This window comes from Rhineura floridana, chromosome 1 (assembly GCF_030035675.1).
Source record: "Rhineura floridana isolate rRhiFlo1 chromosome 1, rRhiFlo1.hap2, whole genome shotgun sequence".
Classification (NCBI taxonomy): domain Eukaryota; kingdom Metazoa; phylum Chordata; class Lepidosauria; order Squamata; family Rhineuridae; genus Rhineura; species Rhineura floridana.
This window is the reverse complement of record NC_084480.1, coordinates 278,989,681-279,004,242: the sequence shown is the minus strand read 5'-3', so window position 1 is coordinate 279,004,242 and position 14,562 is coordinate 278,989,681. Positions and strand designations below refer to the sequence as shown.

Genomic DNA, 14,562 nt, shown 5'->3' with positions numbered 1-14,562 from the left:
GTGCAACCGCACAACAGCTGAGAAAGGTAGGTTGAAGCAAGGGAATGGTGGGGGATCCAAAGATCTCATGGTGAGATCCTGCCGTGAATCATGAAAGGGGAGCACCAGGACCTGAGGCAGGCTTGTGCCCAAGGGCTCCGGCATATCTTGGGCTGGCCCTGGAGGAAGGCAATGGTAAAACCTCTGGTGAACCATTTACCATGAAAACCCTATTTATAGGCTCGCCATTAGTCAGGATCAACTTGAAGGCAGTCCATTTCCATTTTCAAACATGATTGCACAGAAATAAATCCCATTGAACTAAAAAAGTATGCAAATACCTCCCTCCTATCCCTTCACTCCCCATTCCTTTGCCCCTCCCTCCCCATCTCCTTCCAATCCCCTCCTTCTCCTTTCCCCTCCTCCCCTTCCCATCCCCTGTGGTCAGTTTCACCTATCCTAAGCATGATTGCAGGGGAGTAAATCCCACTGAACTCAATAAGCATGCAAATAATCAATCCATTCTCAGCAAACTTGCCCAGGATCCCATTTCTTACCTCCCGGATTAAAAAGCAGAGAAATTAACTAATAGGCAAAAAACGTTGTGGTTTAAGAATGTACCTGTAACCCACAGATGTTTCTATCAAACTTTAGAAAGCAGGGAAATTGGGCAGCTCTAGTGAATGCACCAGGGGAGCAGGAGACCTGACCTCCTCTCTGAGATATTGTACTGCCCTAGAAATTTGTCAAAATGCAAACATAATTTGGGTTGGTCTTTCACAGTCCAATCCACTTCCTGTGTAGCTTAAATCGCAATTTTTTTTGCCTTTTAGTGAATAAATACTTGAACAGTTATTATCAACTCTCTGATTCTAGATGCAGCAGGACCTCCAAGAAAAGGACCTGAACCCACTCAAGCTGCAAGATCAACAGAACCTGCTGGGGCAATGCAACAGGAAAAGGCGCAACCAATCAAGGAGATGGAAGAGGCAGCTGAGTGAGTAACAGTCATAAGAAACTGGTTGTTCGTCATTCATAATAAATTACTAGTGCTAAAAAGTTGAAAAGATTTGGGTCTGGTGCATTCCAACCAATCATTGTCACAAAGGATAATTCACTAGAGCTGATTTCCATAAAAAAGGTGAATAGTTGCTAAAAATCTGGAGATAATCTATATATCTTAACTCTAAACTCCTTTGAAGAGCCCTCTGTGGTGCAGTGGTAAGCAGTGGTAATGCAGCCGAAGCTCTGCTCACAGCCGGAGTTTGATTCCAATGGAAGGAGGAAGTCGAATCTCCGGTAAAAGGGGTTGAGGTCCACTCAGCCTTCCATCCATCCGTGGTCGGTAAAATGAGTACCCGGCATATGCTGGGGGGTAAAGAAAGGCCGGGGATGGAACTGGCAATCCCACCCCATATATATGGTCTGCCTAGTAAACGTTGCAAGATGTCACCCTAAGAGTCGGAAACGACTCGCACTGTAAGTGCGGGGACATCTTTACCTTTTTAAACTCCTTTGCGTGTGTGTGTAAAAATGTTTTTTTAAAAGGTAAATCATGAAGTTAATTTGAGAAGTGTTACAAGACAACTATTGGGTAGTCATCTGAGAAAGGGACTGTCCATAAGTTATGTAATTAACATATTCAGAAGTGAGGACCATAAAGTTTTTGCTCATTTCTTTCCACATTTAATGCATTGCTTGAGCCAGACTGTAGAAAAAAATCCTTTAATGTTTTGCAAAAACTAGAGGATTGATTGGGTCCTTTGTGAGGCAGAATAAGGCACTTGAATTAGGGTGTTATGCAAGGGCAGCAAAATGTGGTTTAATTTACTTCTAAAGACAGGTGCTTTGTGGGAGTTTTCTGCCTCAGTTATTAGGTACTATGTACCTTGACTGAGGGGTGAGGGCACCATTTGCTATTCTGCCTCAGGCAGCAAAATATGATAGCCCTGGTCCTTTGGGTTTTGGTTTTTTTAGTTCCCTTGTTTAAGATACTTATGCTTTTGGTTGCCTGATTTGTATTCATTGCCGGACATCGCAGAATAGCATATACGTATATTAAATATACATTCATAACAAAAACTATTTAGAGCCACTGTTCTCTGCCCCTGTGATCTTGAATCAGTTTTCTATGCACTCTGGAGACTAGAAACCTCACTCAATTACTCAAATACATTCTGGGCCTGAAAAATATTAGCAGGACTGCCTTTTGCTACAGCTGGGCTCAACAAGTTTGAGGGGGCATTACCCCGGGCTCCCCCTGCAAGCTTACCAGGGGGGTGAGGAGCAGAAGGGACTGACAAGTACAGCAACCTGGTACTGAAAAGTGAAATGCCAGAGGGTGGAGCAGATGATGCCATTCAAGTTAGATTCAAATTCAAAAGTTCATACTCAAAATTCAATGTTGAGGGACAGTTTTCAAAAGCTGAAATCCTAATGGGCTTTGATAAGGCATAAGTATTCACTTGCTAAATTAAATAATTTATATCATTTCCCCTAAACCCACAGCTTCCTGTATCTGAAAATGTTGTTAAAGGAATCAAATCTGGAGAATTAAATTTAAGAGGGAGGGAATAGCTTGAAAATATCTGTCCTCCAGATTGGTTTTAACTTTACAGTTCCCACAAGGAGATTCAAAATTCACTTTTTGGAGTATGAAAGCTGGGGGGAAAATATCAGGTTTCAGCATGCAATAGTCATTTGTTTCTCTGTGACATATGGAACAGAAGGGATTTGATCAGAAGGAAAAGCGTGCGCACGCGCATACACACGAATGCGCACACACACATTCAGTAGCATGTAACAATTACATTGTATCCTATGTTTTTATCCTGCACTCCTAGTTTTTCATTAGAGTGTCAAATATCAGATTTGTCTGAACATTTTCAACTGTCTTCAACAAAAACAATGACAAACCTACCACTAAAGCCACAGACACACTTGACATCGGTTTATTCATTGCACTGGAGGTATTAGGATTGCCATGTGATCTATCTGTGCCACACAGAGGGCATCCTACACTGAAACATTTACAATCTATCATCACAGTCACAGAAACAGAGACAAAATACATGACACACCACTGATTTTACATCAGATTTATTGGTTCATCTTGTGCAGTATAATGAGGATGTTAGAGCCAGTGTGGCATAGTGGTTGGAGTGTTGGACTACGACCTGGGAGACCAGGGTTTGAATCCCCACACAGCCATGAAGCTCACTGGGTGACCTTGGGCCAGTCACTGCCTCTCAGCCTCAGAGGACGGCAATGGTGAACCACCTCTGAATACTGCTTACCATGAAAACCCTATTCATAGGTCAACATAAGTCAGGATTGACTTGAAGGCAGTCCATTACCATTTTATAAGCTGAAAGCATGGTCATTTCCATCTCAGCAGGAACCTGTGGGCCTCCATATAATGTTGGACTACAACTGCCATCATTCCTGACAATTGGCCACAGTGGCTGAGGCTGATGGGAGATGAAGTCCAACAACATCTGGAGGACTACAGGTTTCCCACTCCTGATCTACAGAAAATGATTTCTTTGTCCAGTAAAAGCATATATCCATTAGAGTCATAGGTCATATCCAACTTTTACAAAGAACAAGAGGACAGGTCCCTAACTCAATGGGACTTGCAATCTAAAAATAGACAGGCAGGATGGTATTCAACTAAATCCTTATGCTAGTACAATGGTATTTCCATCCCCAAATTGGCTCTGGAGGATTGAGGGAAACCCTAGAGCAGATTTAGGGTGCAGGAAGAGAGGGGCAGAATGTTGTGTTGCACATGGAACATTCACCATAGCACTATGTTAAATACAACTCAAAGGAAACAGGAAGACAGGAAGGGGAGGGAGAGCACTGTTGGGCTCAGGTTCTGCTTTTGGGCTTCCCACAGGCACCATAGGTAAGAACGGTATGCTGGAATAGATTATCATTTAGTCTGATCCAGCAGGGCTCTTATGTTCTTAAACAGATGCAAGTAAAAACAGGGGAGGAAATGGATGCAATCTTATGCCCACTTACCAGTGAGGAAGACCGAATGAAATCAGTGGGCCTCAGTGTCTATATGCATAGGATTGTACTGTACATTGGTCACATGTACCTAGGCTTACTTACAGGAGTAGGGTATGGCCCATAGGTTTGCTTCATTTATATCCCACCTCTTTGCCTGACATGACAACAGCCCTTCAAGATGACTGTCAGTAAGCAAAAATTAATACAGCATAAGATCTTTTTTAAGGCAGTGGAGATTGATGAATATTTGGCCTTAGATGTTACTGCTGCTGCCGTTTGAAGCCATTCCAACTGCTGCTCAAATGTATTTTGGTTCCCCACTTGCCACTCATGATGAATCACTTTCTATAAGGTCCATTATGAAGTGAGTCCCTTTTGTGTGTGTGCGTGTGTGTGTATCACCTCTGGATGGAGAAATCAATTAGTTATCCTGTCAAATGACTCACTTAACTTCTGACAGACAGGGTGCTCACCCCAGAATATTCCCCACAGTCCATTAGCAAGAAAAATTACCCATTTTTTGGCTTTCCATCTCAGTACTTTCTCATTTTTAAATATACAAAATACATTGTGATGGATATTAGCAATGGTAGGCAGACGTACCCACAGTTTGTCTGACCACATCTAACTGTCATGACTAAAAGCAGTAGGCATACATGAATGGTTGATGTGATGAATAACTCAATGATGACTGCGCAGCCAAATTTTTTTAATGCCAGTTTCCTAATGATTTGAATCAGGATTCACTTCGAGTCTTACTTGTCTATCAGTATGTTGTTCCTTATTTCTGCTTCTTCCCTTAATAACAGTACAATGGTTATCCACATTAATAGCATTTCAGGACAGTCATAATTTTGTCTTTGGCAGCCTATACGTGATGGGAATCCCTTCACAGTAGAAACAGAGGGTTGTGCTCAACATACTACGAAGGCAAATGTTCTGTCACTACAAAGATTTCTCCTTGCACAGTGGAACATTCTCCCCCACTCCTGCCCTCCACACCCCCTAAATATGTTCTGGGGGTTCCCTCAACCCTCTAGAGCAGGCTTGGGGATGGCACAGGGAGTGTGCAGGGGAAGGAGAGGGGGAAAGTCTTTTTGAGCTAGTGGTAATCCTTGCACATGCCCTGCTGTTTAGTTGAATACTGCCCACTGACATTAGCATATCAGTTCATCAGCATGTATAGAGAGGACTGTGAATTTTAAATCAAAGAGAACCAAGACAAGCTGAGCCAATTTTAAAGATTACTCTGAGATTACACAGATAAACTTAAACAATAGAATGAACTACAGTCATATGCTGGACACATTCATTGACAAATGTTATTCCCTCGGAGGAAATATAAATAAGTGAAATGCATTTGAGCATCGTGTATAATTCCATCCGGGAGGAAAAGCTTGTAGGATGTCTTTTGCCCCCCCAAAAGACATCCTGCTATTTCACATTTCCTTGCTTAATTCAGAAAAAAAAAACCTATTAATAATTTCATTTGATGATTCATTCACTTTTCCGGAGGTGAATTCATATTAGCACATAAAGGGTAGAAAAATATAATACAATCAAGCAAACATTGATAGATTGCAATGTTAAACTATAAAATTCAGTGCTGACATTCTGATTCAACTTTAGTTGGTGCAGACATATTGATTATGCCCATCCATGCTATGGACCTTCTGCTACTACATCCCTGTGTTGTAAATATCTGAAGGAAAATGACAGAAGAACTCAGTTTCCACCTCGGGTTATTGTTTTTCCTTTAATGAATGCATAAAGTAGACCACATAAGTGATACGAAGCAGAAATGTGCTTGGTTCTTTATTGTAAATAAATAATATTGAAAACCAAAAACCGAAAGGAAAATAGAGAATGATGTATGCAAACAAGATGAGATATAAATCTGGCACTTCCCCTTTTTATAGTATCTTTATGTATGTATGTATGTATGTATGTATGTATGTATGTATGTATTAAATGTATATCCTGCACTTCTTGCCAGAAGAAGCCCAGGGAAGCAAACAAATGATAAAATACTATAAACATTTTAAAAACAAAACATCTGAAAAATAAGAATTTCTTCTTATTATATTTATATCCTGCTCTTTCTTCAAAAAGTCCAGGATGGCATTCATGGTCCACACAATAACCCTGTCAGATAGATTAAGCTGAGAGAGACTGGGCTTTGGAGTCACCTAGAAACTATATAGCTTTATACAGAAACGTAGAATTGATTGACTGCATAAATTCAGAAAGTGGCAAACAAAATGATCAAAATAAATTCAGAAAACAGCAACCAAAATGATCCTATGAAGAAAGGTTGCAGCATTTTTCAGTTAGGGAAAAGGCAAGTAAGAGGTAACATGATAGAAGTGTATAAAATTATGCATGGCATGGAGAAAGTGGATAGAGAAAAGTTTTTCTCCCTCTCTCATAACACTAAAACTCATGGGCATCCAATGAAGCTGAATATTGGAAAATTCAGGATAGACAAAAGAAACTACCTCTTCACGCAGGGCATAGTTAAACTATGGAATTCTCTCCCACAAGAGGCAGTGATGGCCACCAACTTGGATAGCTTTAAAAGAGGATTAGACAAATTCATGGAGGACAGAGCTATCAATGGCTACTATAGCTCTGCTCTGCTTCTATAATCGGAGGCACTATGCTTCCGAATGCTAGTTGCTGGAAACAGCAGGAGATGAGAGTGCTTTTGCACTCGGGTCCTGCTTGTGAGCTTCCCATGGTCAATTGGTTGGCCACTGTGAGAACAGGATGCTGGAAAAGATGGGACACTGGCCTGATCCAGCAGGCTCTTCTTATGTTCTTATGTTTTAATGTGATTGAAGATAGGAACATGGGAAAATAGAAAGCTGCTTTATACTGAGTCACACCATTGGTCCATTTAGCCCAATATTATCTACACCGACTGGCCACAGCTCTCCAGGGTTTCGACAGGGGACATTCCTAGACCTACCTGCCAATCCTAGGTATTGAACTTGGGATGTTCTGCATGTGACCAGATGTTCTGCCACTGAGCTACAGCCCATCCCCTAATGAAGCACATTGATAGTCTGTTATAATCAGATCCTTGTCTCCAATATATAAATCAGCATTTAGTCACCTAAATGTAATTCTCACAATTCATGGGTATGTGGCAGAAAAGTGAGGATGCATCCTAGAATATTGAAGGAATTGGCTGAAGAACTCTCAGAACCACTGTCTATTATCTTTGTGAAATCATGGAGGATGGGTGAAGTGCCAGATGACTAGAGGAGGGTTAATGTTGTCCCTATCTTCAAAAGGGGCAAAAAGGAGGAACCTGGGAACTGCAGACCAGTCTGCCTGACATCAATCCCTGGGAAAATTCTGGAGCAGCTTATAAAGTGGTCAGTCTGTAAGCACCTTGAAAACAATGCAGTGATTACTAGAGGCTGACATGGATTTATCAAGAACAAATCCTGCCACACTAGTCTTATCTCACTTTTTCATTGGGTAACCTCCCTGGTAGACTGTGGGAATGCTGTGGACATAATATATCTCGACTTCAGCACAGCTTTTGACAAAGTGCCCCATAATATTCTGATTAGTAAGCTAGCTAAATGTGGGTTGTGTGGAACAACTACAGTATCAGGTGGATCCACAGCTGGCTACAGAATTGTACTCAGAGTGCTTATCAATGGTTCCTTCTCAAACTCAGGGATGTAACGAGTGGGGTACCGCAGGACTCAGTCCTGAGCCCACTGCTCATCAACATTTTTATTAATGACTTGGATGAGGAGATGCAGGGAATGCTTAGCATATTTGTAGATGATGCAAAACAGGGAGAGAAAGGTAACACCTTGGAAGACAGAAACAAAATTCAAAGTGATCTTGATAGGCTAGAGCATTGGGCAGAAAACAACAGAATGAAATTTAACAGGGATAAGTACAATGTTTTACACCTAGGAAAAAGAAACCAAATGTCCACTTATAAGATGGGGATACTTGGCTCAACAATACTACATGCAAGAAGGACTGTGGAATTGTCATTGATCACAAGCTGAACATGAGCCAACAGTGTGATGCGGCTGCAAAAAAGGTGAATGCTATTTTAGGCTGTATTAACAGAAGTACGATTTCCAAAAAATGTGAAGTATTAGTTCCTTTCTCTTTAGCACTGGTTAGGCCTCATCTTTAGTACTGCATCCAGTTCTGGACACTGCACTTTAAGAATGGTGCAGACAAGATGGAATAGGTTCAGAGGAGGGCAACAAGGATAATGAGGAGACTGGAAACAAAGCCCTATGAGGAGAGACTGAAAGAACTGGGCATGTTTACCTTGAGAAGAGAAGACTGAGGAGAGCTATAATAGCGGTCTTCAAGTACTTGAAAGGTTGTCACACAGAGGAGGGCCAGGATCTCTTCAAGAGGCAGCGGGACAGCCACCTGTTGAGTATGTGTTACATTTGATTCCTGCATTGAGCAGGGGGTTGGACTCGATGGCCTTGTAGGCTTCTTACAACTCTATTCTTCTATGATTCTAAGAAATTAATCTGGGATTGTCAGAACACATGAATTTTACCAAAGTTTAGACATTCACTGTAACTTAGGTACACCAGCAAATGTTCATATAACATAGGGTTTTTTAATTTAATACGTGCTTGGCTCTAAGCAATGTGGACATCTAATCTTTCAAGAATGTTAATTTTTATGCTTGTCCTCTCGTGGTCACACCGAAGCAACAGAGAGTAGCAAGTCTAGAGGTCTATCTTTTCAGAGAATCTCTTCTTCTTAACTCATAAATATTCCAACATCAGAGTGACACTATGGTAAGCTAAACTTACCATAGGTTGAGCTTACTATGGTAGGCTGAGCTAAGACTGCTATTAGCATGAGCTTTACTGGAAAACCAGGAACCTCTGATGTGGACTCTTCTATTCCTATACCAAATGTCTTATATACATGATCAGACTTTTGTGAGATTACATTTTCTGTATGGAGGGAAAGTGATGTCTCAGTTAGTAGGCAAGATGAAATCCTCTCCTCTCAATTTACCCTAAGGGCTCAATGCATGAGACAATCAGCACTGGTCACAAATAACATCCGGCATGTCTGTGCTTTATATGATCCTACACACAAAAAAAACATTTTGTGGAGGAAAGGACAGCTGCAATTCTCCTGCCCTTCTTACATAAATGCATGCAAGATCCCATACTGCAAATCTTTACACTCCAGGTGTTTCAGGTGTTGCAATGGATTCAGAGTGCACCCAGAAACACAACTGCTTTTATCTACTCTTACTGTTGCCTTGGATAAAAACAAGAGAAAGTACCAAGCATAAACTATTATTGTTTCATTATGGAAGCAGGAGGAATCAGATCTACCGGTCTATTAAACTGACACAGGAAGATGATTGAATTTTATGTCTGCTGCCATAGTGTATTTCTCACTGCATGCGAGTCTTCCATCCTCACACTGACCAGACCCAGACCTGCTTAACTTCAGCAAGTTGGGGGCCTCATGTGCCTTCAGACCATAGCCTAGGACCATGATATCTGAATGATCTGTTTACAGAATTTAGCCCCTATCTGGAAGCACCCTTTGTTTCAATTCCACTTGAAGCTTACAGCAGAAGAGCCCTGATTAATAGTGCTAAGAGCTGCATGTCTGGAATTTTTTAGAATGGAGGGGAGATGTGGGGCTTGCAAACAACCAGCAGGCCACCATAAATGGTGGAGGGCTGTACCCAGTATGGTGGTCTAGCTACTTTAAGGAACAACGCTGAAGGCAAATACATCACAGATAAGGTATTATGGCAGTTACTTGGGACTGAGAGCCATTATTCCATTGCTGTCCACTACTAAAATATGTTCAAATCAGAGTAGAAGGGGGAGATAGCTTTTGAATCTGTTTCAAAGTATACAAAAGCATTGGAGAGGAAGAAACGCATCCCAACAGTGAGGTAATTTAAAAATCCTCCTATGGGATTAGCTAGGCTGATGGCATAGCCAGCTATTACCTCAACAAGGAGGGGGTTGAAAAGCTTACACAGACTGACCATATGTCCTGACTTATTCAATCACAGAGGAATTATATACCATAAATGGAGCAGGCATAAAAAAACTTTACATGCCTCATTACTTCTCTTTTTCAGCTGTGTGCTGTCTCTTATTAACACAGCCTTCCGCCCTAGAGCTTTTAAATTCCACGATCAGTGGAATTTTTATTTTATTTTATAATGCTCATTCCTTCATGAAAATTTAAGTTGTCTTTAGGGAGTTATACCCTTCAGAGATAAGGTCCCATACACATTTTCTGTATATCTACGTCAAAATTAAAATCACCTACCAAGTCAAATTTCCAAGTGTAGAGGGTGGTGTCCTTCATATTTAAGAATGGAACTTAGAACAGGGTCTGTATGGAAAAGCTTTTGGCCCATCTGGCTTAGCATTTTTGCAAAATGAACCAAACTGTTGGGCTCTATTATGTTTGTGTCTGGTTAGCTTCAGAGTTTGGACCAATCATTTTAAACCTATGACAATAATGTGTTGATCTACATACAAGTCTCTGTTGCATTGTCATCTATTATTTTGGTTTACATATTTTTTTTTATTTTATGGAAGCAGTGTAAAAGTCTCTATGAAAGTCACTTCACTAAAATTAATCTCCTCCTACACCCTGATCAGAGTTGGCCCACCCATTAGGCAAGGTGAATCACTTGCCTCAGGCAGAAGATTGAAAAGGGAAGTAGATCAGTGCTCCACTAAACCTTCCACTGCTGCCTCTGACTTATAGCCTCTTGCCCACCTGCAGAGCTGTCTGCTGCCCACCACTGTTTTGCTGACTAGCCAGGTTGCTAACTGACTACCACTAATGTGGCAGCTCCAACTGGTGCCACCAGCCATCACAGCAGCTGCTGTGACTTTGCCTCTGCAGCAAAGTGATAATAGTATTCCTAAAGGGCTATGCCTGCTGCTCACCTATTGCCTCAATGTGAGGAAGGGTCCTTATCCACACCAAGGTATTGTGGGTATGCTGGTCCTGGGAAATACCTGCTTAAAGTTTCACAGCAGTTAGCAGTATTTGCCATTGCAAAAAGTGCTCTCCAGGGCTACCTTGCCCACACTTCCCTCTGAAGAAGGACTCTGTTCCTCACAGCAAGACATGGGTGAGAGGGCTCCAGAAGCAAGCAGCAGCATGGGGAGGTGGTGGCAGTTGCCACCACTGCCAGTACACATGGTGGCAGCATCTGGTCCACCTGGTCTTTCTTGGGTTGGCCCTGAAGCAGCTGTGTTGTGTAGTTAGGAATGGGGATGGGGGGAAATTTGATTCGGTTCACAATTAAAGGCAAATCTAACTAATTTGCACTTTCTGAAACAATTTGTGAACCAAACCACAGCCAAATTTTGCAGTGCAGTTCTCCAGCCAAATAATGTGTACAAAAATACGTATTCTAAGGTAAAGTGTGCATAAAATGCATCTATGTGTGAAAACAACATACAAAAATGCATTATATTATGGGAAATTGCTTTGCAAATATGGGTCTATTAGGCAAAATGACATATTGTGTATGTGAGGAGAAATTGTGTATATCAGGAGAAATTTTCATGAAGGTTTTTTAAAATATATATAAACTGGAAATATTGAAAAATTAGAAAATGTGTAGCAAAATAAATGAGGAGTAAAGGAAAAGTTGACGTGTGGTGGGTAGATATTATTAGGATCATAAAACTGCTTGTCACTAATACATTTGTCTATAAAGATACCATAGTTCAGGGTTGATTTGACACTGTAGAAGTGGTTTTAAGTGTGCATTCAGTTCATCACTGTTTGTGCTAGGAAAAAGTCTTCAGCATTTTCCTCCATTTTCATCATGATCTCAGATTAGGGTTGCAAGGATCAGAAGACCTTTTGGAGGCCTGGCCTGGCAACCAAAAGGTCTTGTGTATCTTTAAAAGTTGTGCAGGGGGAAGGGAGAATTCCACCTTGTGGTTTTTCCCATTATAGTATTGCAAGAACACCTGCACTTGGCTGACTTTCTCTTCTCCTAAAGATACAGGATCAGTCTCAGGCCCTGAACCTGGCAACCCTATCTCAGATATATCTGTAAGCATGCTGTGGGCCACCAATGGTTTCTAGGCCATATACACACCACTTGTATGCACATGGGTTCCTTCCAAAAGTCCTGACCAATGTGTGAATTTCAGAGGAAAAGCCAGCAGGCATGATCTTGCTCCCCCCGCTTCAAAGTTAGAGGGAGCCCCAGCTGACGAAGCGTCAAGGCCCCAGCTGACGAGGCGTCAAGGCCCCAGCTGACGAGGCGTCAGGGCCCCAGCTGACGAGGCGTCAGGGCCCCAGCTGACGAGGCGTCAGGGCCCCAGCTGACGAGGCGTCAAGGCCCCAGCTGACAAGGCAGCAGGGCGAGTTAGGCAGCAGGGCGAGTTAGGCAGCAGGGCGAGGAGGCCAGGGCCCCCCACTCTGCCTGTCTGTTCCCTGACCTCAACTAAACCGCAGTCTCCAACCCATTGACGTAATAAACCTTAAACAAAACTATGCAGGTAAGAAGCCAGCAGGGGTGTGGGGGCTTTCCAGTGTTTTGCACCGCCTGCAGCATGTACGACTATCTGCCTGTTGGACAGAAGTCGTGGGTGTGCTCTCGGTGCAATGAGCTCCTGGCTCTCCGGGAACGACTTCATTTCCTTGAGGCCAAGGTGGCGGACCTGGAAAAGCTGAGAGAGGCAGAGAGGTGTGTGGAGGAGGCCTTCAGGGACGTTATAGCTGTGTCCCACTCCAACGATGATAGCTCTCCTGCTATCATGGACAACGATGGTCTCGGGGAAGGAGAGCATCCAGCTGAGGAAGAGGGAAACGATCCCTTAGAAGGGACCCATTCCTTGGGGGATGAGCAGCTATCCTCTCGTGCCGAGGATATATCTCCAGGGGGTGGAGGGATCCTTGTAGTGGGTGATTCGATCATTAGGAACATAGACAGTGGGGTGTGTAATGGGCGTGTAGACCACAAGGTGTTTTGCCTGCCTGGTGCGAAGGTTGTGGATATCGCCCGTCGTTTAGATAGTTTGGTAGACAGTGCTGGGAAGGAGTCAGTGGTTGTGGTGCACGTTGGCACCAACGACATGGGGAAATGCAGCCGTGAGGTTCTGGAAGCAAAATTTAGGTTGCTAGGTAGGATGCCGAAAGCCAGGACCTCCAAGGTGGCTTTCTCTGAAATGCTACGAGTTCCATGCGCAGGACCAGCCAGACAGGCCCAGCTTCGCAGTCTCAATGCGTGGATGAGACGATGGTGTCGGGTGGAAGGGTTCGGATTTGTTAGGCACTGGGGAACATTTTGGGACAAGCCGGGCCTGTACAAAAGGGACGGGCTCCACTTGAACCAGAATGGAACCAGACTGCTGGCACTTAAAATTAAAAAGGTGGCAGAGCAGCTTTTAAACTGACTGAGGGGGGAAACCCGACAGGAGCTGAGAAAGGTCCGGTTCGGAATAAACCTCCCCCCGGGATAAAAACCAAAGAAATGATGAAATTTTAAAAGGGGTAGGCCTAGAAGTAGGCATTGTGAGAGCAGGGGCACAGGATATAAATTCAGAAGAGCAAAATTACCACAGGCCTAACCACAAGTGCCAAAGACACTTGAAGAGAGACACTGCTTACAAGTGCCTGTACGCTAATACTAGGAGCCTGCGAACCAAGATGGGAGAACTGGAGTGCTTGGTCTTAGAGGAGAGCATTGATATAGTGAGCATAACGGAGACCTGGTGGAATGGAGAAAACCAGTGGGATACGGTTATCCCTGGATATAAACTATATCGGAAGGACAGGGAAGGACGTATTGGTGGCGGAGTCACTCTATACGTGAAAGAAGGCATTGAATCCAGCAAGCTGGAAACCCCAAAAGAGGCAGACTCCTCCACAGAATCGTTGTGGGTGGTGATACCGTGCCCCAGGAGGGACTTAATACTGGGAACGATCTATCGTCCCCCTGATCAAAATGCTCAGGGAGATCTTGAGATGAGATATGAAATTGAGGAAGCATCCAAACTAGGAAAGGTGGTAGTAATGGGTGACTTCAACTACCTGGACATAGACTGGCTGCATATGTGTTCCAGTCATGACAAAGAAGTAAAATTTCTAGATATTCTAAATGACTATTCCCTAGATCAGTTGGTCATGGAACCGACCAGAGGGACGGCAACCCTGGACTTAATCCTCAGTGGGGACCGGGACCTGGTGCGAGATGTAAGTGTTGTTGAACCGATTGGGAGCAGTGACCACAGTGCTATTAAATTAAACATACATGTAACTGGCCAATTGCCAAGAAAATCCAACACGGTCACATTTGACTTCAAAAGAGGAAACTTCACAAAAATGAGGGGATTGGTAAAAAGAAAGCTGAAAAACAAAGTCCAGAGGGTCACATCACTCGAAAATGCTTGGAAGTTGTTTAAAAACACTCTGTTAGAAGCTCAACTGGAGTGCATACCGCAGATCAGAAAAGGTACCGCCAGGGCCAAGAAGATGCCAGCATGGTTAACGAGCAAAGTCAAGGAAGCTCTTAGAGGCAAAAAGTCT

General features: G+C 42.9%; 1 protein-coding gene across 1 annotated transcript in view; it reads left to right on the top strand.

The window, feature by feature from the left end:
* The window catches only part of CNGB3 (cyclic nucleotide gated channel subunit beta 3), a 119,467-nt gene that overhangs the window by 31,893 nt on the left and 73,012 nt on the right, over positions 1-14,562 (top strand). Inside the window, 1 exon segment of the mRNA XM_061607103.1 lies at positions 856-976. Coding sequence (XP_061463087.1) covers positions 927-976 — 50 coding nt within the window. The 5' untranslated portion in view covers positions 856-926.